The 23,329-nt window shown below is 44.3% G+C and overlaps 1 protein-coding gene across 7 annotated transcripts; it reads right to left on the bottom strand.

The window, feature by feature from the left end:
- Positions 1-138: 138 nt before the first annotated feature.
- PHC1 (polyhomeotic homolog 1) lies at positions 139-21,841 on the bottom strand. 7 transcript variants are annotated; one of them, XM_037068495.1, is made up of 16 exons: positions 21,754-21,798; positions 20,514-20,522; positions 18,875-19,032; positions 17,581-17,691; positions 16,560-16,640; positions 15,892-16,041; positions 15,156-15,287; positions 8,186-8,681; positions 6,008-6,789; positions 5,290-5,437; positions 4,828-5,039; positions 4,103-4,217; positions 3,137-3,245; positions 2,774-2,924; positions 2,149-2,380; positions 139-1,104 (listed from the first exon to the last, which is right to left on the bottom strand). In XM_037068495.1, exons 2-16 carry the CDS (start codon positions 20,515-20,517, stop codon positions 950-952), a joined length of 3,036 nt encoding a protein of 1,011 aa, XP_036924390.1. In that variant the 5' UTR covers positions 20,518-20,522; positions 21,754-21,798; the 3' UTR covers positions 139-949. The 7 variants fall into 7 exon arrangements, with proteins under 7 accessions (XP_036924390.1, XP_036924389.1, XP_036924391.1 ...); XM_037068494.1 differs by having other exon boundaries at positions 15,156-15,311; XM_037068496.1 differs by lacking the exon at positions 20,514-20,522 and having other exon boundaries at positions 15,156-15,311; positions 21,754-21,841.
- Positions 21,842-23,329: the final 1,488 nt, after the last annotated feature.

A 23,329-nucleotide genomic window follows, 5' to 3' on the forward strand; every position in this document is an offset into this window, starting at 1 on the left:
AAGGGAAAAAAAACTATATCATTTTTTGTACAAAAAACACTTGAAAGATTAAAAAAAGAAAAAACATGTTGGCCTAGTCATTTCTGTAAAAGGGTAGATACTGGCTTGGAGTAAGAAACAGACAGACCAATTTTTATCTTTTTACTGAGGAGAAAAAAATATTTAATATTTTTGTTGTATAAGGAATAGCACCTAAGGCAGGCATTTATACCCCTGACCTCAGCCCCAGGCACCCCCGTTTTACAATGCTGCACGACACAGCAGAGTTGGAATTGAAAGGGTAGCAGACAACAGACTGGAGGGGAACAGGGGGATGCAGAAAGAATGACAACAGTCACGTGTGTGCCAAACACTTTTAGTCCCTGTAGCAAACATGATGATGCCAACCAAGTCGCTACACCGGCTGGTGAGCCTGCCATGGGTGCAGGAGAAAATGTTCAATAGGAAGGGAGAGAGCGACAGTGAAGAAAACTGGCCGCGGCTACAGGCATACAATCCACAGGGTGCACTGGATTTTGCTACTGTGTCACACCCTAGAAGAACCTGACCTCTCTCACTGGGGAGGCACACGGACACACCACCCATTTCCTCGCCTTACCATCCTGTGTATCCCTCTGGGAGAACTGAGACTGTGGCTAGACATTCCGCTCCAGGACAAGGCTGAGCAGTGCTAGTTCTCTAGACAACTTCTTTTATAAAGATTGGTTTAGGGAAGGTGAAAATTTTAAAGTTGTTAAAAATAAAGTAGAACCCAGAGAAAAATGTCAAAGCTCCACCACGGAGCGCCAGCACCCAATTCCTGCGCTTTCTTTCCCTGTTTCAATAACCCCCTCCACAGATTTACATAACTTAACAGTTCAGTCCCTGTCAAGTCTGCTGGTACCGGGTTATAACCCGGGCAGTGGGGAGTGTCTGTCTGCCTTAGGCTGCTTTGTGCAAGATGGCCACCTTAGGTCTCCTTGAGGACGTTAATCTTGGCGCAGATCTTGAGGGCTGGGCCCAGCTTGATGTTCATGGCACTCATAAGATGTTCCTCTTTAAGCAATAAAAGGGCCTGTCCATCAATCTCCTGGGAACGAAACTCCTCTGCAATCTCTTGACAGCCTAAAAGGAAATGATGGGAATATGCATGAAAAAGTTCACAGCGGCACCAGAGGACAGCAGGGGAAACCCTAAAGAAAAAAGTGGAGACCCGGCAATGGATAATCCCAAAGTACATGTCCTAAATTCAGAAATGAAGGTTTGAGATGACAAGCTTTGGAAGCAGAAGGAAATCACAGAGCAACCAGCTACTTAAAAGAGCCAGGAGAATGAAAGAACTAAGTTGTTCACAGAAATAACCTCATTCAAACAGCTTGAGGAGGGGAAAGGGTAGGGGCAAAGATACGTGCATGTTTTCTTTCACATTGGTCAGAAAAGTTACGGCTTTGTGACACTTGTTTAAGAGCACGGAATTCAGACAAATAGCAAAAAGGGGTGACTTTCTTTCCTGGAGAAAACAATCCCTGTCCCTTTGTGAAGAATAGTTCATGAACATTCTTGCTTTGAAGAATGTGGGGCAACAATGTGCCCTTATTTTCTAATCCCCTCTCCATTGAAAAAAGTCTATCCACAGTGGCTATTACAGTCACACATAAAAATATACTTTATCCAAAAATTATTAAGAAATATAGCTGAACCATTAAGAGATGAAAATCAAAAACTGAAATGACTGGCAACAGAGGGTGGCAACCCAGAAGTAAATTAGTAAGTAATCCAGGCTGTGGGCAAGTAACAAAAAAATATCGAAGAGTATAGACTTTGAGCCTTGGCCAGGTAGCTCAGTTGACTAGAGCTCTGTCCCAATACACAGAGGTTGGGGGTTCAATCCCCAGTCAAGACACCATAAGAGTCAGCCAATGAATGCACAAATAAGTGAAACAAATCAATGTTTCTCTCCTTTCCTCTCTAAAACTCAGAGTCAACCAATGAATGTATAAGTGAAATGGATGTTTCTCTCCTCTCTAAAACTCAATGAAAAAATTTTATTTTTATAGAGTGCAGCCTTCAAGCCTCTATTGCTTAAAATTCAGTTATGTTCCCTGTTACCAAGGGCAGTGGAAAGACCTAAGGAAAACTGCACGTATGTGATCTGGGTTCTGCTGGTACCTTGTAGAGAAGCGATAAACTCATAAACTTCCTCTACACTCCAACGGCTAGGGTTACTAGACAGGAACACAGGGTTGATGCCATGTAATTCTGGTGTAGGGGGAGCTGTATTGGGGTTCCCCAAGTCTCGTTCTCCATGCCCAGCTCTCACTGACAAAGGCCCAGGAGATGTTGGAGAGAGTGCTTCATCATAACTGGAATTATCTGAACCACGGCTAGAGTCCTCTTGACCCTAGAAAGAAAACCAAAAAACAGGTCATGAGTAAGTTTCCTCTCCCCTCCCCAACCACCCTGGGCATGGAGCAAAAAGAATCTTAACACAAGTGAAATAATTTGTACTTCATTTGCAAATGTCCAAAGTCACCAGTCTACTCTCAAGTGCCTTTCAAGTATAAACTATCACTTTCTTGATTCTCCCCTTCTACCAATGATTGTTCTAGATTTTCACTACACAAATATAGTTCAAGGGTTAATAGACACATGAACCAGTAGTCCAGAGGAGAGGAGAAGAGATAAAACAAGTCAGGATCTTGGAATTTTGAGTAATGCAATCAACGCAAAACCAGAGCTCGGCTCTTATACAACTCCGGCCCATTTTAAAGGTGGCTCTGGGCCAGCAGCTCACCCGGTGGCGCTTGCCCTGGATCTTGGCCCGGGCGATGTCAGAGGAGCTACGGCGGGGTCCACGCCGACGGACACGAGCATAGTTGGCTTCTTGAAACTCTTTCATTTTTTTCCTCTTCAGCCGGAACTGGTGGCTACAGCTCACATTATACCTACAAGATCACGCACATGTAGGATATCAACCGTGTTACAGAACACTACCTTGCTACCTACACTAATGGTGCATTGGTATTTTAAGAGCAGATTTGGAAATTATGAAAGCAAAGAAGGAGACATTAAAAGCTGTGAGATGATCCTAGGGAAGGGATACAATATTCAACGAAAGAACCACTGCTGAAGGCGAGCAGGGGGGGGCCTCCAGTACCTTTTAGCACAAGTCATGGAGCAGAACCTCTTGGAGCCGCGAAACTGCTCTGCAGGGGCATACTTTCCACAGTACTCGCACTTCAGGAGATTCGCCTTCTTGTCTAACTCTGAAAAATAAGGCATCACTTGCAAGCTGCCATCAGCTTCTGCTGCCGCTCAAGCCATTAGTCCCAGAGCTGGACTCTTAATCACTCTGTTTGCCCGCAAAGACGTACACCATGAAGTGTACACCCTAAAATATAAAGTTCAAATTCCAAAATCATAAAGGTACGTCCATCAGTCTTCCTAACCTTAAGCCAGACTATTTCCATTCTGATGACTAATTTTATCCTAATTCATACTCTCAGATTTCATGTAAGACTGCATGTGTGAACAGGGGAGAGGAACTAATCACCAATGCTTGGAAAGATATCCCTCTTGCTCAGTTTCCAAAAGCAGAAGGGAAATGTAAATAAGAGTCTTTAATATAGATTATAAAATCTAGAAGAGAACTAGAAATTAAGATCATCTTTTGAAAATATATCCTTATAGTAAATAATTTAACAACTTACTTTGGCTTGATAAAATTCCCCCTAACCCTATGGAATTCCTTCTGTGTGATTCTTTATGTTCTAATGCAGAGGTGGCAAGCAGAGGCCTGAGGCCGGGCCCTCCACCTTGTTTTATCCAGCCGGGCACCTTGTTTCCACCTGGTGGCAGCACCAAGCTCTGTCCCTAGTTAAGGGGTGGTTACAGTTATACAGTCCTAAAATTACATTCGGCCCTTTGAAGGGAACGGTGAGGCTGATGTGGCCCCTGGTGAAAATGAGTTTGACACACCTGTTCTAATATATCTCATAGTTTCCATCTGGATGGACATTGTGTAATTCCTACTTTAAAGAGAATTACTATTTTATAGGAAGTCCTCAAACACAACAGTCACATAAGCCTCCTTCCCCAGATGAGTCTGTAAATAAATACTTACCGGCAGATGGACTGTCCCCTCCCAAGGGACCACCTGACTGATTCTCATTCAGTCCTGTCAGGAGGCCAGTCTGTAGTGACTTCTCAGACTCTTTCAGTAACTGAGAACAACCCACCTGTCCCAGAAAAAGTCTACAGTTAAGTTAGCCTGATTCCTTTCTGCATCTCCATAGCTTTCCCCAGCATTTCTCAGCAGCATGTCTTTGCCTGGATCTCTGAGTTCCTGGCCAAGTCTGGTTCACAGTCATTTTCTAGTCAGTCTCTAACTGGCTCTTTTCAGATGGGCGACTGGAGAGCAGGTTCCTACCCTGGCCCCCTGTTTTGTCCTTTGGCCTCCTAAGTTGAGGGAACACACTAGGAGTCAGGACAGCTATGTTCCAGTTTTGCAACTGGTGGTACCTAGAAAGTCCATTACGGTAAGTTCTCTGCCTCAATTTCCTTCATTATGAACCAACCTCGTTTGTGTAACTAAACACTGCACTTTTAAAGGTGACTTCCTTTTCCTTTTCCTTTTCCTCCGCTCTTCCCAACATTTTCATTTTCTGGTCCACATATTCTTTCCTTTTCTCTTCCCTTCCTTCTTTACCACTTACCAAATAAACGGCAGAATCGATCCACTCTCTGAAAATAAATAGTTCTGAGCCTTCTGGTTTTAGTAGCATTTGGAAATACAAGAGTCAGACCAAGCCCCCACCGGGAAGTTGCACCCGATGGCCCTGCCCTCACCGGGAAAGGTTCTGCTCCCTCCTGGATGACAAAGCCTTCAATGATGTGGGTGAGGATCTGGGGCTTCACAATGGCCTGGGGGGGTTTTGAGTCACCCATCTGTCTAGACACCATGGCTAGTGTAGGAGGTGGTACTGATGGGGCAGGAGCCAAGGACACTAGTTCACTGCTTGGGGTATTAACATTCACATTGGTCACTGATTCAACTTTCTCTGGAAAACAAACACAAATTAAAACACAGATGTAAGGTAACATAATTGACCCATCTAGTAACCAAGCCAGTCTGATCTTCCATAATACATGTTCATCTTTGCTCATTCACCTGGATTCTATTTTCCAATCTATTCATTTGTCCACCAAGTTCAGCCCCATATTCTGCTGAACCAGACTTATCTTTTAGCGCAGGCACTCCAACCACCAACCTCTGCGCACTCTGACAGCACTGCAAGGCTGGGCGCTCACCTCCGAGGCTGCTCTTCTCCTCCATGGCCTCTGGGTTCTCTGCTACCGGAGACGCCTTCGCAGGAAGCATTGAACCCAAAGTGGAGGCATCATCTCTTTCCTCCTCAGACTCAGCCTTGCGTTTGCTACCCAATGCTTGGGGTTTTCCCTATAAAGAAAACAACAGGAAAGAAATCAAGAGTTATGAATGAAGGATAATGAGGAACCACAAATATTCCTTTATGTTCAGAGAAAATTTTCTTAGTTCCAGCTTCCCCAATCTGTATACTTTCCATGGTACATTAAAATTCCTGGTCATTCCCAAGAAGTGTAACTTCCAATCAGGACAAAAGAAAATGCAACCAACATTTGTTAGTCCTGACCTAGACCTCAAGACCCTGGACTCATTATGGTCCGACTAAGAACTGTTGTTTTTCTAAAAATGGCTTAAGTGGTAAAGGCTACCCAGACTTCATTTAGTACAGATCCAAAGACCTAGAATGACTTTAGTAGCAAATTTAGGAGTATAACGTTCAGACATTACATGCACTAACATTGTTCTCTCTTTCAAAAAGAACAAATACCAGTATCTTTTCCTTCCATTAATCTCTCTCACACAAAAAGAACATATAAACAAACACCTCCTAAACTCTTCATTCCCCTACTAAATTCCATTTCTACTCAGCCCCAGGCCCTCTCAAGAGTGACAGCACCCTCAAAACCATTGGACCCCACTCACCGGCAGGTGCACAGACTGCATGTAGAAGGCAGCAGGGACCTGGGCTGCAACAGGTGAAGAGGTGGTACCCCCACCCTTTACCACATGTGCTGTCCCCTGAACAGGAGCAAGGCTCATCCCAGAGGCCAATGTGGGAGGACACTCCTGCAGTGCACCAGGAGCCTGGGATGAAGGTGGCGAGGAGGCCAAGTGGGCCTGACCAGGCTGCATTGTACCTGGTATCCCCCGGGAAGTAGGCACAGCAGCTGCCAGCTGGGCCAACCCTAGAGCCTGTGCCTGGGCTGAACCCGGCTGTCGGGTGCCCACAACTTGCACAGGGATATGGGGTGGTGGTTGCTGAGTAGCTGACATCTTAGCAGCCCCTAACTGAGGAGGCTTGATTGGTGCTACAGGTGGTTTGGATTGGAGAGAGATGGGTGGCTTGGGAGTTGGGTCAGGTGGGAGGGACAAAGGTGAAGACTGAAGCATGGGTTGAACAACCAGGGTTTGAGCTTGCTGCTGGGACTGGGAAGGTGGGACCTGCTGAGTAGGAGGAACCTGTGGGGGCTGAGGGGCAGAGAGAGCTGTGGCCTGCTGCTGTTGTTGCTGCTGCTGTTGCTGCTGCTGCTGCTGCTGGGCCAGCTGGAGGTGTGTGGCTGTGTGGAGGAGCTGAGACTGACGGTGCTGGAACTGCTGCTGGTGGTGGATGGCAATCTGCTGCTGGATTACCACCTGTTTCTGCTGGAGGTGGATCTGTTGCTGTTGCTGAATCAGGGAATGGGGCTGGATCTGTGTGTAGGTGGCTATAGGAACCAGCGCAGATGGAACAACAAGGAAGAAAAGCAAAAAATAATCATCATTATAAAACTGAAAGTAAAATTGTCTTTCCAAGTTGTACCCAGTTTTGGAGTCAGAGTGGATGGAAATCTAACCTACGAGGATCTGAGAGAGCCCCTCGCACATACCCTTGCCTCTAAGTCAGACATTACCAGACATTACCAACTGTCTCTAGCGTTAAAAATCTCAAGGAAAGAACTCCCTTGCTCAATTATTTAATAATCCCTGGTAATTTCTTATATGTATTTAACTTTTATTTTCTTTGCTATACTTCAATCCTGTTACTTTGAACATAGCAAAGTAAGCTGGTCTATCCTCTACATAATTGAACTCTGAGTTCCTCAAGGCCGAGTCCATGTTTTACTCATTTTACATCCCTAGAATCCAGCCCAGCACATCAGAAACACTTAACAGTCACTGGAAGAATAAATGTCTCCAGAGGTAAAATCCCAACATCTTCCCCCACGATTGTCACAGTTTTTAAGACTCATCAGTTTGGGTCCCCACCTATGAGAAGTCATAGGAGCCAGCAGCGGGAGGCTGCCTTTACCCAGTTCCCACCACTGGAAATGAGTTGACTGCCTCGCCCCACCCCCACGCCCCCAGCAGATGGTCAAGAAAACACATGTGGTATAAAAGCACTCTGGAAAAAGAAGGACTATAATATGTAAACACTAGATTATTAGCAATACAACTGATAATCAACTCTTACTTTCTGTGAGTAAAGTATCCAAATGGAACAACAACTAAAGTGCTAGAAACAAGAAAGGCAAAAATACACATGACCAAGTAAGGTGGACATATCTACCTGTATCTACCGTAGTCTGAAAGCAAGTAAACTATTTTGGTTATTTTATTATTTATTCTCTTTTTTTCCTTATCTTTGACACAGATGATGACAAGCTGCTCTATCAAACCACGGCTGCCTCTGCTGGTCCTAAGTATCTAAGGCACTTGCACGGTCCTGCTCTACACTGGGCCACCTAACCACCATTTAACCACCAGCAGATACCACTCATCCCTTAAGCTAGACTGTAAGCTCCATCAGGACAGGGAATTTGCTTTCCAAAGATGTACCCCTAGCACCTCCTAGCACAGAGGTGGCAACTGAACAAGAACTGGGTAAACGAGTGGGTAGAGTGACTACACTGAAGAACCTGGGGCCTAAGGCAGCTTATAAACTGACAGCTGCCTGGTGGACACAGACAAGAGCTAGCTCTCTCATCTGACCTCCTGTCTCCCTGGACTAACATGATCAGGGTGATGTGATAAAGAGAAGCAGGAAACAAGGCAAAGGAGTGTACTCTGAACATTTTAAACAGTCCTGAAAGAATGATGACACTGTGAGAAGCAGCCATTTACCTGAGCTAATAAGGGTCTGGCTGGGAGCAGGTGTGGCTGTCCGGGTCAAGTTCATGCCCACGCTCTGCTGACCAGTGCCCTCCGCTTCTGCCTTCTTGGCTGCTGCACTTTCTGCCTCGGTCTGGCTGCCCTGACTCACAGTCACTGTTTGGGCTGCAGGCAAAGGCTGCACCACTCCTGTTCCCTTCCTGGGACAGCTCCCACCACCACCTATTCCTGAGGAAGGCAACGGACCCAAGCCCCCAGGTGCCTGGCCACTTCCACCAGGGCCCATGGCCCCTGAGATGCTATTCCCACTGCCTCCACCAGCCTGACTAAGGTTGAGGGACTGGCCTGAGGCCCCAGAGGAAGCCTGAGCCACAGCTAGGGCCTGGCTAGAGGCCTGGGAGAGGCTAGAGACAGGGGATGCCCCAGGAGGAATGGCCTTCTGAGTAGAGCCTTGCATTTGAGGTCCTTGGGCTGAAGCCTGTTGGTTCCTCACTGCCAAGTTCTGCACCTGAAAGATAAGAAGAAAGAGATTGAGGAAAGGGGAACAGGAGATACTAGGGTCAAAGATTTCAGTGATAAATTCAGAACAGCAAAGATAGCTACAGATATTCTACAACCTATCTCAACTTGTACGCCCACCTTCACAATTACGTATGTTAAAGGCTTTCCAGTCACCAGGGAAGAACTCATATTAAATTTTATTTTCAGTCTCCTTCATTCAGTATCAAATACATCATCAAGTTTGGTCATTTATCCTTCAGAATGTCTCAGATTTCCCTTTCCTCTCCATTCTTTCATTCATTCATTCATCCAACATATACCGGATACCTACCCACTATGATTTAGGTATTACATTGGATACTAGATATGCAGGGATAAAAGAAAGTCCCTGCTCTCAATGAGTACTTTCCACTAAGGAAGAAAGACAAGAAAATCACCAGTAACCATATTATACTATGCACAGACATACCTAAAGTGCCATGGGAGCACAGAACAGGAAGAGTTACTCAGACTATAAAGATTAGGGAAGATTTCCTAAAACAGATGATGTTTGACCTGAGGCCCAATAGGTAATAGTGAAGGTGAGGGTTTGAAGACATAGGTAACAACATTTGCAGAACCATCGAGCCAAGAAAAAGGATAGCATTTTTGGAAATTATAACTATTTTATTACATTTGGAGTAAGCTAGAAGAAATTGCAAGAAATAAAATTAGGAAGGTAGGCTAAGGCTAGGGAAGTAGACAGGTACCAGATCATAAGGGCCTGAATGTGCTAAAATAAGGAGAGTCTGAATTTCAGTTTGGAAAGAGAAATTGTATCTATCGTCTGCATTATTATACTCCTAACACCTAGCACAGTGCCTGCCACAGTAATACATAAGTACTCCAAAACATGAATAGAGAAGGAATGCTGAGTACTTAATTGATTACAGGAAGCCACTGAAGAACATTAATCAGAATAAACATAATCCAATCTATAGTTGAAACCATGCTTTTAAACATTGCTGATGGAAATGTAAATCAGTACAACCACTTTGGAAAACAGTTCAGCATCATGTCCTAAACTGATCATTCTCACACCCTCTAGCCCAGGAATTCCACAAGAGAAACTTCTGTGTACAAATGGAGGCATGTATAAAATATTCATAGTAGCAATATTCATAGTAACAAAAGCCTCAGTACAACCCAAATGGCCATTATTAGAAGCCCTGGCTAGTGTGACTCAGTTGGCTAGAACATCATCCCATTACCAAAAGTCACCAGTTCAATTCCTGGTCAGGGCACATGCCTGGGGTGCAGGCGAGGTCCCCAGCTGGAGGCATGCAAGAGGAAACCAATAGATGTTTCTCTCCCTTTCTTTCCCTATCCCTTCCCCTCTCTCTAAAAATATATTCACACAATAGAGTATTACATAAAAATCAAAATTAACAAAGTACAATGACACATAACACTATGGATGGATCTTGGTAATAAGTTGTTAAGAAAGCATTCTCAAAGACTGCGCACAACAGACGTACCTTTTAATCATAAATACAGATAAAATGCATATTTCTCACATATTATTTATATATTATATAATGACACATAATGATACAGTATCTGAGATTTGCTTCTAAATAATCACAAGGGAAAGGCCTGGAAAGACTGGCCTTGTGTTCATCAATGTTGAAGCCAGATGGTAAGTACGCAGGCTTCATATATTTTTCTATTGTTCTATATGTTTTAGGTTTTCCATAATAAAAAGTACTTTATTATTTATAAATGCACTAAAACTATACAAAAAGGGAAACAAATGAAGGATAAGCCTAGGGACCAAAATGTTCTCACCATGGCAGAGGCTGGCAGTACATGGGACTAGGAAAGCTTATTATATTATTAAACTTACAAAGTGAAAGCAGGCCATGAACGAACCATTAATGAGAGGGTGTCATGCACCAAGGATTATGATTTATCAAAAATCTGTGTATTTTTACAATTAAAAATAATTTTAGTAATAAAAAACGAGAAAGAACTCATGGCCATAGACAACGGGGTGGTGATTGTGCGGGGAGAGAGGCAGTGGAGGTGGAAGAGGGTATGGGGGGGGGGGGTAAATGGTAATGAAAAAATACAATAAAAATAATGTAAAAATATTTTTAAAAGAAAAAATAAAAAACTTTAGGTGACTAAAAAAATGTTAGTAACAACACAGTTTCTAAAAAAACTTATTCTGATAGTAATGTGGAAGAGGATTAGCAGCAGATGTGGCTAAAATCGAGACCAGTTAGGAAACCAGTACATTAATTCACGTGAAACTCGAAAGAACCTGGATTCAGGTAATAACAGTAAAGAAGAAGAGGGGATAGCTTTTGAGAATGCTTTACATTAAGAACGATCAGGATTGGGTGCTGGGGCACTTAATATCTGACAATTACACAGCTTTTTTCTAGTCAGCTTCCTCTCCACAATGGCTACTTAAAACTGTCCTACTTCCCCTGTACCTCTTGAACCGCTTCCTCTTTCCCCTCAGTCTCCCCTGCAGAAACAATAAAACCATTATCCAAGCACGATCCATCCGAATCCTTCTGCCATCCTTCCACGGAATCTACATGCAGTTGTATAAGCACCCATCACTTCTCCCCTCTCTCCCTCTATCCTGCCTCTTCTTAATCCTTTTCTTTCTCTTCAACCTCTCCTCTGCTGGCTCCATTCTGTCACCACCCTGGAACCTCACTTCCCTTCCCCTGGCTTCATCCTGTTACTGCTACACTCTCAATAATTTTTACACCCCCTGCATCTATTCCCACTAGCCAGTCATTCCCTACCCCTGTGACTCCACTGAAATGGCTATCGGTATCAGTGACTCCCACCTTTTTGCCCTCTACTGCATTTGAAGATTCTTGCCATTTCTTGTCCCATTCTTATCTTCATGACACCACACAATCCACATTTTTCCTGGCTTTCTGGCACTCTTTCCTGCTCCCCTTTGTCAGCCCATCACCCTTTACTCAACCTTGAACTGCTCTATTTTCTAAGGGCTCATCGTAACCCTCAGGGCTCCACCTTAAAGGCGTTTTTCTCTTCTCAGCCTGTACCCTACCCCTATGAAATCTCAAACACTCCCTTGATTTCAATTATCATCTACGTGCCTGCTACTCTTGAATGGTCACCTCCAACTCAGAGCCCAGGAACCACATAAATAAAACTGCTGACCCAGCATCTCCTTCTGGATTGGATGGCTAACAAGCACACCTAAGCCAGCACAGGCAAAAGTGAACTTCACCCAAAATCCACTTCTCCAACATTCTTCATCTCATAAATGTCACTGCCAGCCATCTCACTGCTGGGCCACAAACATCTCACTCCTGGCATCTCCCTCAACTCCCTATCACTGCATCAGTTCTCCTTCGTCAATGACCTCCTAAGATTTTCTCAAATCTCATTTCTATTCATCTCCACTGCTACTGCCTAGTCCAAGCACCTTCTTTCCCCTAAACCGCTAGTTATGATGGCATTCTCCCATACTCACTCATACCATCTCCATTTATCATTTACAGAAAAGCCGTCTTTGAAATTAGAATTTTATTAAAAACCCTCAAATCTCTCATGTCATTTCCATGTCCCAAATCCTCCCATGGTTTCCCATTGCCTTTCACATAAAGCCCCAAACCGTAAACACAAGGCCTAAGGTCCTGCCAGAGAAGGTTCCTTCTCTCTCCAGCACCATCTCCACCCCCTTTGCCACACTCCACGAACACGGGTCTTCTTCTCTCAGTTCCTCAAATACGTAACAGTCCTTCCACTCAGATCTTTGGACACAAAGTTCTCCTGCACTCACCACTCCTTCCATGTCTTCACCTGACCAACTCCTACAGACCCAATTTAACTGTCACCTCTTCCGGGAGGCCATCTCGACTTCTACCCCCATCCCAAGGCTAAATTAAATTAATAAATTAACTCCCTTTCTATGTTTTCAGAGCCCTCTGTACTTTTCAGTGAAGAAACTATTACACCATTCAGGTGATTATTTGTTTAATGTCTGGTGGTTCAGTGATCTGTAATCTCTACCAGTCTAGGGATTACGACTCTTGGACACTCAAGGCTAAAGAATGTCTGATATATAATGATGACAGCTAACACTCATTATGTCCTGGCACTGTTCAAACACTTATACATATCAGTTCATTTAGTCCTCACAACACACCCTGAGTAGGTATTTTATAATAGATGTTTTATATATGAAGAAACTGTTCCCAAAAGATGTTAGGTCATTGGCCTAGGTCACACAGCGAGTTGTGGAGTTGGAATCAGAGACATCAGATTTACATTTTTAACCACTACTGTCCCCTCCACATGTTGACGCTCAATAAGTGATTAATACAGGAAACAAGTAGCTATGGAAGCAGTCTCAACCACTTTCTCTGATCCTACTGTGATTACCACCGTCTAAAACAGTCTTACATTATTACTAGGTGACCCCAAGCACTCCTTAGTAGGTTCCCTAATTCCTTTCTTCTCCAGGCACATGGTCCTAAATAATTCTGTCTAAAGAACTTGGCTTATCCTATTAATCTGCTGTTGAACGGCCAGCAATGACCCCTGATACCTATGGAGTTACTTGGCTTTCAGACTTCTCTCTAACAATGAGCTTCTCTACCATCAGGCCTATTGCCTCCTCTTTAATGACTCACCCCCAACTTCATATACGTGAATTATGCCTTCACACATACTTCTCTGTCTCCAATTTTCTTCTTACTCCAGATGAAATCATACCTATCTCCCAAGAGTTTACTCAAGTATCCCAACCATCACTGAGAAGTAATGTAGCCAACTCTTCTCTAAACTTGTGTCACTTAAAGTTAGTACAATTTACTTTTGTACTTCTTTGCTCTCTAAGCTCTTCATAAAGACTTGACTCATATTTATTTTCCTCCCCCAAAGTTTCTAGTATACATCTGAACACAAAATTCAATATTTACTTGCTAACTGATAAACTAAAAAAAAATAAGTATTATGAGCCCTGGCTGGCGTAGCTCGGTGGATTGAGCAAAGGCCTGCGAACCAGAGGATCGTGGTTCGATTCCCAGTCAGGGCACATGCCTGGGTTGCAGGCCAGTTCCCTACAGGCCAACTCCCAGCAGGGGACACACGAGAGGCAACCATACATTGATGTTTCTCTCCCTCTCCTTCCCCTCTAAAGATAAATAAATAAATTAAATCTTTAAAAAAAATAAGTATATGAGATCCCAGTTTATTTCCCATTTATAAGATAAAATATTCAAGGTCTGTCTGAAAAAAGTCCAGCCATTGTTAATATACTGAGAATGGTTTGCGCGATATCGATGTAACCTGGCAGCCACGTGGACTGAAATACATATGCATGAACAATGACGACTTCACTGTACTAGTCAGGGGGCACAGTAGACAACAGTGAGTGAGCACGTGTATTGTGTGGTCATTGCATTAAAAATGACTGAGCAAGTAGAGCAATGAATTTGCATCAAATTTTGCATTGGGCTTGAACATTCCTCTGCAGAAACTATCCGGATGATTCTGAAGGCCACAGCTATGGGCAACTGGTGATTGGCAGCTTCATCATGACAATGCGCCTACACATGCATCATCTCGTGCAGTTTTTTGGCAAGACATCAAATTATGCAGGTGACTTGGCCCCCTACAGCCCAGATTTGGCACCCTGCAACTTCTGGCTTTTCCCAAAACTAAAATCACTTTTGAAAGGGAAGAGATTTCAGATTGTCTGATGAGATTCAGGAAAATACAACAAGGCAGATGATAGTGATTGGTAAAACTGTGTGAGGTCCCAAGGTGCCTACCTTGAAGGGGTCTGAGGCACCACTGTCCGTATACAATGTCTCTGGTATCTTGTATCTTTTTCAATAAATGTTACTATTTTTCATATTACATGGCTGGATACCTTCTGAACAGACCTTGCATATACACAAACCTAACACTTTATATACAATTCTATTTCGGGGGGTAAGAAGCAATGGTGAGAAAGATTTCACCAGGACTACACTGCAAGAAGAAACAAACTAATGAAAGCTGAGAGCTACAGAAGCTCATAAAGAGAAAGAATCATACACTCTTCCCACAACTCATCCAGGTCAGCTTAACATCTCTGTAACAGTACAATTTACTCAACCATCCCTCATCTTCCAGAGACAGTACTGCAAGGAGAGAGAATTAAAGACTTCCTGAATAAACTGAGCCACAGAGGGCTAAAAAAACGGTAAGGAAATCTGCCCTGTATTAAGAATAAGTCTCCCAGATCCAGAGGGCTATTTTCAATCAAATCCACTTCCCTTCCTAACTCAAATAACTCAAAAGTTGTAAGGGATCCAAGTCCTACAGAAATTAAAAGCAAAAAAAAAAAGAATTCTGAATTCTGAAAAGCAGTAATGAGGTAGAAGGGTGGGCCCTAGTCTGGTCATTCCCTTCATGCTCCCCAGTGCCCGTGCACAGGTCAATGGTTGCCACTGACCTGGTCTGCATCGGTATGAACTCCCGGAGACTGCGCAGATGGCACCTCCTGCTGGACTGCAGCCACTGCCCCGTTAGGCATCAGGATAAGTTGGGAGGCTAGAGGCACATTCCGGCCCAGGGTCCGGTTTACCTGCAATAGGTTTCCCAGCTGTGGCTGGCCAGGAGAGGAGGAAGAGCAGAAGAAAGAGAGCAAGAAGAAAAGAAGACAGAAGAAATGGAAAGGAAGGACCACAAGACAAAATAAACAGAAGATACGAAACAGCAAAGCCCTGCCCCTTTCCACACCAACCCAGTAGACCCTTATTCTCCACGTGATGATTCATCCAGAAGAAAACCTAGAATGTGTATACAACTACAGATTGATGACAAAGAGTCAAACATGAAAGAAGTCGAGACAATGAGCATTTTAGAACAAGTGTTTATGTACAGTAAGTAGACAGGCTAAGAGAAGTTAGAATTTATGTACCTGAGCCACAGGAATAAAGATTAGAGCATCTGATGCTGATTTAGTCAAATGTTAAGGTGAACATCTTCTAAGTCAGGATCTCAATGTAACCTGCAGGCTACCTGTGAGTACTGAGCATTACTTCTAGAGGTAAGCAAGGCATGAGTAGATAAGCTTGTCTTCCAACAGCTGGGCAACTATGATCAAATAAAATAGCCTTCACTCAAGTCCTAGCCAGGGACAGAACAATTATGCCCCTGGGACAATGGCAGCTGTGTCTGTGGCTTACCCGTAGATACATCTGAGCCTGGGACTGGTTGAGGGGTGGGGAGGTGGTGTTCCCCAGTAGCACAGATTGGGTCAAAGTGGTAGCACTGGGAGAGCTCACACTCTGGGATCGGCTGATGAGCTGGGCGGCCGACGTGGTGGCCAGATTGATCTGTGTGTACAGAAAAGAGCCAGGACTAAGGATTTAGGAGAAGTAGGAGGAAAGGTAAATGACTGACAAATTCAGAGTGACATGGTCAAGAACAGAATATCTCACTTTCATAGAGTCAGGGGGAAATGAATAATACCTTCCTATCCACAACTGTCATCCTGGACACTTTGGGGTATTACCAAAGTAAATGAACCACTGCCTAGCTACTAGCATTAACAGTTGAGAAGGCAAAGGAAGCAAATGGAACAGATTTTACATCTCACTGAAGGGTCTGAGATTAGTCCCTTCTCTGTATCATGTCCTCTTCTTCCCCAGGATTTCCTTTCTCCTTTCTTAGACCTCCTCAATAAGACTCCTATATAGACCCAAGTTGGTGATTTTTCAATTTACACATTCTCTCTACGAGGGCAGTAAATACCCCTGATGGCTCAATAAACACTCCCAGATCAGCTGCACAAAGTTTAACCCAGAGACAAAGGCGCAGAGAGAAGCCTCTCGTGAGGAGAAGCAGCACTCACTGAGGCCTGCGTGGTGGCAGTCTGCTGCTGTGCAGTGCTGGTGTTTGGGGAGCTGGCCTGCCGACTGGCAGCAATGGTGGCCTGTTAGAGGAAAGGAAATAAGGAAGAGCAGAGACAACGAAAGGAAAGGCTGTGAAATCTTCCAGTAATAAATTGGAGGCACAGCACATAATAGAGATTTCAGGTAAGAACTGAGAGACTCTATTATGGAGCAAGGACAAGTGTATTCACTGTGCCAATAACCCTCCCATTACCACATGTGCTAACCCAACAACTCCCACAAAACCCTCAGGGGCAGCCAGGCAACCTGTCCTCCTCCCACTTTGCCTTAGGTGGAAGGACCTTTGGTCAGGTTACATCATGAGTCACTGACAAGTCTAACCCAGAGCTGTCCAATACAAATGTAATATGAGCCATATGTAATCTCCCAGTATGCACACTTTTTTAAAAGGGAAAAGAAACTGAAGTACACTTTTTAAATTGAATTTATTGGGGTGACATTAATACAATTATATAGGTTTCAGGTGTACAGTTCTATAATACATCATCCATATATTGTATTGTGTGTTCACTACCCCAAGTCAAGTCTCCTTCCATCACCAATTACTCCCCCATACCCTCTTCCACTTTATTTAAGCCACTATGCCTCATTTCAACACATAACCAATGTAAACTACTGACATATTTTTTTTTCTTACTAAGTGTTTGAAATCCAAAATCTTACTGCACATCTCAATTTGGACTGGCCGCATCTTAAGCACTCAACAGCTATATGTGGCCAGTGGCTACCATACTGCACAGTGCCAGTCTAGACACAGCCATTCTACTTCTAATAGGGAGTTCTCCCACAGTTCTTACTACAACCCTGGAGGCTGAGATCCACTCATCCTCCCACAGGAGGACAGTGAGCAGAGGAGACTATGTTTTCCAGCCTGGCTTAGTGGAGGATGTGGGATGCCCCTACCCACCTGTAGCACCTTTCCCCTCCCCCTCCCGGGCCAGCTGGCTGCTGACCTCTCACCTGCTGGACAGCAGCCAGACTATGCAGCTGGGCATTGCTGAGCTGCTGCTGGAGCATGAACTGGTGGAAATACTGAGCTGCATTGGGCTGACGCTGCAGTGCCTGCAGAGCCTAGGAAGAGAAAGAGAGGATCAGCCCAGAATGAATGAATCCCTCCCAACTCCTAGTCTATACAAATCACTGTGATCCTGTGAAAGGGACTCGTGGTAAGGAGAGAAACAAAGGAAGATGGGAGTCTGGCTAAATCATCGACTTCTGATTTGTCCAGTTCATAGTCCTCAAAAAGTAGAGATGCAATTAATTCTGCTATACTCTACTCTATTCTTGTATATAAAGAAAAGTAAAGCAGTGAAACTCACATGAATGCTTATTTCCCCAAATGGAATCTGGAAATACATGGTACAGCAAGGAAAAGAATTGGGACTAGACAGGATAAAAATCAATGAAATGTTAATTAATGAAAAGAAAAGAAAAGGCAAGACAAGACCATATTCTAGGGATACAACAGAAGTAAGAGAGACTTAAGGGGTTAAAAACAATGAAGAAATAAGAATAAGTAGTGGCTCATGAAAAAGAGTCTATCAGGTAAAATTTTCAAACGGCATTTTCAAACAGTCAGGGGTGTCCAACCCACAGCCCATGTGCCACATGCAACCCAGGATGGCTACAGATGTGGCCCAGTACAAAATCATAAATTTACTTAAAACATTATGAGATTTTTTGTGTGTGAGTACATGTCACCGTGTATTTAATGTGTGGCCCAAGACAACTTTCAGTGTGGCCCAGAGACACCAAAAGGTTGGACACCTCTGATACAGTATAATGCTAATGGATGTTTATAAAAATGATGCTGACGACTCAGTTTCAGTGTTAGCTAATATTCTTTAGTAATTAGAACTATTTCTATGATGTCCATAGTTATTCTAGTAATCAGAATATTTTAAGTCCCAGATTTTTAAAAACATGCAATTTACTATTTGTCTAAAAATGAAACTTTAGTCTAAAGAGTTTTACACTTCCATTACTCAGAGTGATCTATACAAAAGACCTCACAATCCATGAAGAGAAAATGGTTAGAATCTAGCTACATGAACTAAATGGTATAAAAAATCATCTTAAAGACTGAATCTCATTATGTTTTCTTGCTCAAACTGTAAATTCCTAAGATTCTCAGAGCTAGAAGGGACCATAGTCACCGCCTAAGCCAAAGGAACTAAGGGCCATTATCTCCTGGCACCCTTGCATACACCCAGCCGGCACTCACAGATCACAGCCCCTCAGAGCCAAGCCTCACCTGCACTGCTTGCCGTTCGTACAGCGACATTTGAGCTATCTGGGGCCGAGAGCTGCCCCCAGAGCTGGAACTCCCATTGGTGGAGTTGGAGTTCTGCTCACTCTCAGTCTCCATGATAGTGGTCCAGGGTCCCCAAGGCTGGTGCTCAGACTCAAGACCTAGATGGAAGGAGTAAAGAATTAAAATTTACACCTGATCTCAAACTATTATTTTATATTATTCAAATCAGATCTAAGAATGTTCCTCTTCTTCCACAGTCCATGATTTCTAGGTTTTATAACTACCAAATTTGCAATATATTCTTCCCACACCATCTTTTGAAGCTATGCAGTATCTCCAAAGAAACAACTATTACAAATTTCATCATAGCTGTCATTAAATATAAAATAGCCAGAATGCTAAGAGCTAAAACAGTTCATAATACTAAGACCATACTACATTCCCATGACACTGTGGAACAATTTAAGATCTTCCCATTTAAAATGTATGGTTATCTCATTTTTATCTGCATCTACAACATCCTCATCAGCATCATCTTAACAACGGTCACCATTTACTGAGGAGCCACTGGGTGCCTCCTCTCACTGGGCTAGGCTCTTCACCTCCATTCTCTCTCCCAGTGCTTTTAGGTAAATGATAATATTGCCACTTTACAACTGTGGGAATGAGGTTCTCTGAGATTAAAGAAGTTGTCCTAGTAAATTTCAAGTCTTTACACTAGCACATGCTTCTTCAAACCAGAAAATGAATCTGTCACTCAGTTTGAGTATTCATTGTCCTCATTTTATGGAGGAGGGACCTAAGACAGAGATGTTAAGTGCATCATGGAAACTCACAAAACTAGGAGGCAGAAGAGCCAGGCTACAGCCCATACAGCCCAAATAGCTGCCTGGTTCCCGCTCAGACTACTAATAATAACACCTCTGGTACATCTCTTTCCCTTCATCACAAATGAATACATCATTTTAACAAATGATTCCCAGGTATTAAACATTACATATAGAGCAATGAAAATCTTCAAGAAAGTAAGAGTCAACCTTCTGGTCCACTAAAGTGGTCACAATCTACCCTCTGGGGTCTACACTAACATTCGTAGGTAAGAACCAAGCAAAGAAACAGAAGACAAGGAAGGCAACATGTACCTCCAAAGCAGCACTAAATTATAATAAGGTTTTTTTTGTTCATTCTTATTTCTTCTCTTTTGTTAAACCTAGACACTATATTCTGTACTTCTGAGGCACAGGGCCACTAGAAATATTAGGTCAGGGAAGCACTATTTGGTTTAGGAATGTAAGCATCAAACCAGAATTTCTGCTAAGAGATGTCAACAGTTTTATTATGATGGATTTATCTTAATGATTGCACCCAAAACAAGCAAACAAAGTAAATAAAATCGAACTGCCTGGCCAACTACACAGAATTAGGGAGATTCATTATTATTCCATTCCCAGTATCACCTGATCACATCATTCTCCCAAGAACTGCCTATGTCTGTAGTTTCGTTTAGGAATAGCAAATGTCACTGAAAACATGAATATAACCCGAGAAGTATATAGGAGAAATGTTATCAGCTTCAACTCTAATCTATCTTCTCCCCACATCTTTTGCCAAAATATCAAAGCACTAAATAGATACAGACCCATGAATCCTCATTATCAGCATGTGAAGAAAAAAAGTGGGTAAGGGTTAGAGGAAGCACGCACAGTTGTACAGATCAACAGACTTAGGTCACCAGATTCAGAGACAGGAGATCCCATACTATTAGAGGGGAGATTAACTCCTACAGGTGAAAATGCTAATAAACCATACCACCCCTCATCTTCCCCCAAAACAAAAGCTTTACTAATCATTTTTTTCAGACTGTGAAATAGATATAGAGATGGAAATGGACCAGCTTAAAGTCTTTAATAAAATAAACGAAAACTGTTATCAAAATCAGGATTCCTGGATCCCAGGCACATTAGTCTACTCATTTGTGATCAACATTGGAATTGTAAAATGAAGTACAGAAAATGAAGACAACAAAAAGTTGGGGAGGCACAGCGAATCTGAGTTTTCAGACTTAACGGGGGAAAAAGAGAGTGAAGCTGATCCATTGAGGTTCCCAGAATAGCTAGACCACGGTGATCCTGAAACGCAGTATTTGGATGTGTATGGGTTGGGTGCGTCGGAGCACAGACCGCCCTGGGAGGGAGCTAGAAAAGGGTGTTGCAGTGGACCTGGTACGGGGCAGAATAGCCAAGAGTTGGAGGAAATCAACTTCACTAAGCATAAAACTGTCTCGTAGAGAGGATGGGAAAACTGTGCCAAAGACATGGAAGTAATCTGGAGAATAAGGACAGCAGACGCCCAAGGGTCCCTGTTGTATATAGAACCTTGATGAAAACGAGGTTCCAAAGAGGAGTCAAATACACCGGGGGAAGGGGACAAATAGAGTGGTACCAGAAGTGAACTGACCCAAGTGAGCAGCGAAATGTGCTTACTGATAGCGGGAACACAGGCAGGAGGGAGACAGACAGAAGTCAAGAAATTGGAGGCTGAGGAACCCAGCGGACCATAAAAAGCAGGGAGATAACTAGACAGCAAGCATGCTTGGATGGGAGGACCAAAGTCAGAGAAGGAAAAATGAATGAGAAAAGGAGCAGTCAGAAGCGAGGAGGGTGACGGACAGACAGCATTAAGCACAGCGAATTGAATAGCAGGAAGACCAGGACGAGCAGAGCCGAAAGACCGCAGAGCTGAGCGCAGGAGGTAGGCAGGGAAAGAAACTAGGGGAGGTACCTGGGGCGTTACACAGACCGAGGTGGCTGGAGAAACCTCCCCGCGCAGCCAAGCCCCCAGAGGTCCTGCCCCTCCCCAGCCCGCGGTCGCCGGGTTACCTTCGCGCCTGTCTCCGCACCCAAGTGCTCCCGGGGGGCGTCCACCTCATGTGCCAGGGACCCCAGTCGCCGGGCTGGGCGGGGGGCTCGCTCGGCCTCCGCGGCGGGCTCCCCTCGCCTCCTCCCCTTCCTGGAGGGGCGGGGGCGCCGAGAGCGGGGTGGGAGGTGCCCGGCGCGGCCGCGGCTCCCCGCCCCTCCCGCCGCTCCGGGTACGGACCCGGCCGCGGCTCTGCCAGGCCTCGGGGCTCGCTCCGGGCCTGTCACTTCCTGCCGGGCCGAGAGGGTGGGGGCTGCAGGCCGGGGGCTGCGGGCCGGGCTGGAGGAGGGGGCTGGCGGGGAGGTGCTTCCGGGGCAGCCGGACCCCTCCCCCGGCCCACCCCCTCCCCCTCGGCGCCCTCCTACCCCTCCCTCCGCGCGTCCCTCGCTTCCTGCCGGCGCCCGTTGCCATGACGACGCCGCTCCCGGGCCTCAGTGCTCCCGGCCCCGGGGTTTTTTGTGGGGTTTTTTTCCCCCCCCCTCTCTCTCTCTCGCTCTCTCTTTCTCCTCTTTTTTTCCTTCTTTCTCTCCGAGTCCTGCTCGCCGGTTGGAGGGACGAAACTGAGCCAGTGGTGGCCTCTAGTGGGGAACTCACCTCTCACCGAGGAGTGGGAGATGGGAGAAGGGAGGGAAGTGACGTGAAAGGGGGAAAAATAAAGGTATTTTTCTGGAGCTTCTAGGAATAAGGGATAAAAAGAAAGGATCAAAAAGACCAACTGACAGAGAAGGAGGAAGAGCGAAGCAGCGATCCCCAGAGAAACGATAGACTAGCAAAGGAGATAATGCCGCGAAGAGAAGAGGAAAACAGATTAAGAAAAAGGGGAGAGAATGTTGATTGTTTCATCTCTCGCCTCAACTCCCAAGAAGGCGGGAAAGAATGCTCACAGAAACAGTGAACCCATCAGAAGTTGACATTTACTTAAAAGCAGCAGCCTAACATAACTTGCTCTGAAAAATACGTTTAACTCTGTAATTTCAGGGATTTTGTGTGCTTGTATGTTCTTAGGCTTTAAATGTGTGTGTAAAAGAACGACAAAAACAAGGGAGAAGACGGGTATAAAGAGTGAACAATGGGGCTGTATTTGGGAACACTAAACATTCGATAAGGTAGTGGCCTTTGTCACATACCAGTTTTAAATTCTCTTGAACTTTTAACATTTAGCAAATATTGATAGAGCACCTTCTATGTGCCACTCGCTGTTTGGGAAGCTTGGATTACATTAGTGCACAGAACAAAGATAACCGCCCTCATTAACCCTTACAGAAGGAGCGAGGGAACACCTTGTGGATTCATAACTAGGGTTGATGCTTTTCTCTGCTGTTACAGTCCAGTAACTATTTTTACCTCATGTCTTCCCCTAACCTCTGGCTATACAGTTATTTTCTTTGACAACCCACTCTTCATTCTATCCTTTAAAAGCCACTGCACGATTTGTTTTTACAAAAGACACAGAAGTGTTCTCTTTGTTCTTTGTTTATAAGTTAGATCAGTTTAGATTTGCATTGAGAGAGGAGTGTTTGGACTCTTAATTAGCGGTAG

This window comes from Sturnira hondurensis, unplaced genomic scaffold (genome assembly GCF_014824575.4).
Source record: "Sturnira hondurensis isolate 20B ecotype Veracruz unplaced genomic scaffold, ASM1482457v3 Scaffold0017436, whole genome shotgun sequence".
NCBI classification, from domain to species: domain Eukaryota; kingdom Metazoa; phylum Chordata; class Mammalia; order Chiroptera; family Phyllostomidae; genus Sturnira; species Sturnira hondurensis.

What these genes read in the sequence shown, in the direction of transcription:
- PHC1 (XM_037068494.1), bottom strand. An exon ending in ACGAACGGCAAGCAGTGCAG is followed by an intron (nt 17,692 to 18,874) that starts GTGAGGCTTGGC and finishes TTCTCTTCCTAG; the next exon opens with GCTCTGCAGGCACTGCAGCG. An exon ending in GGAGAAGAGCAGCCTCGGAG is followed by an intron (nt 5,040 to 5,289) that starts GTGAGCGCCCAG and finishes TTTGTTTTCCAG; the next exon opens with AGAAAGTTGAATCAGTGACC.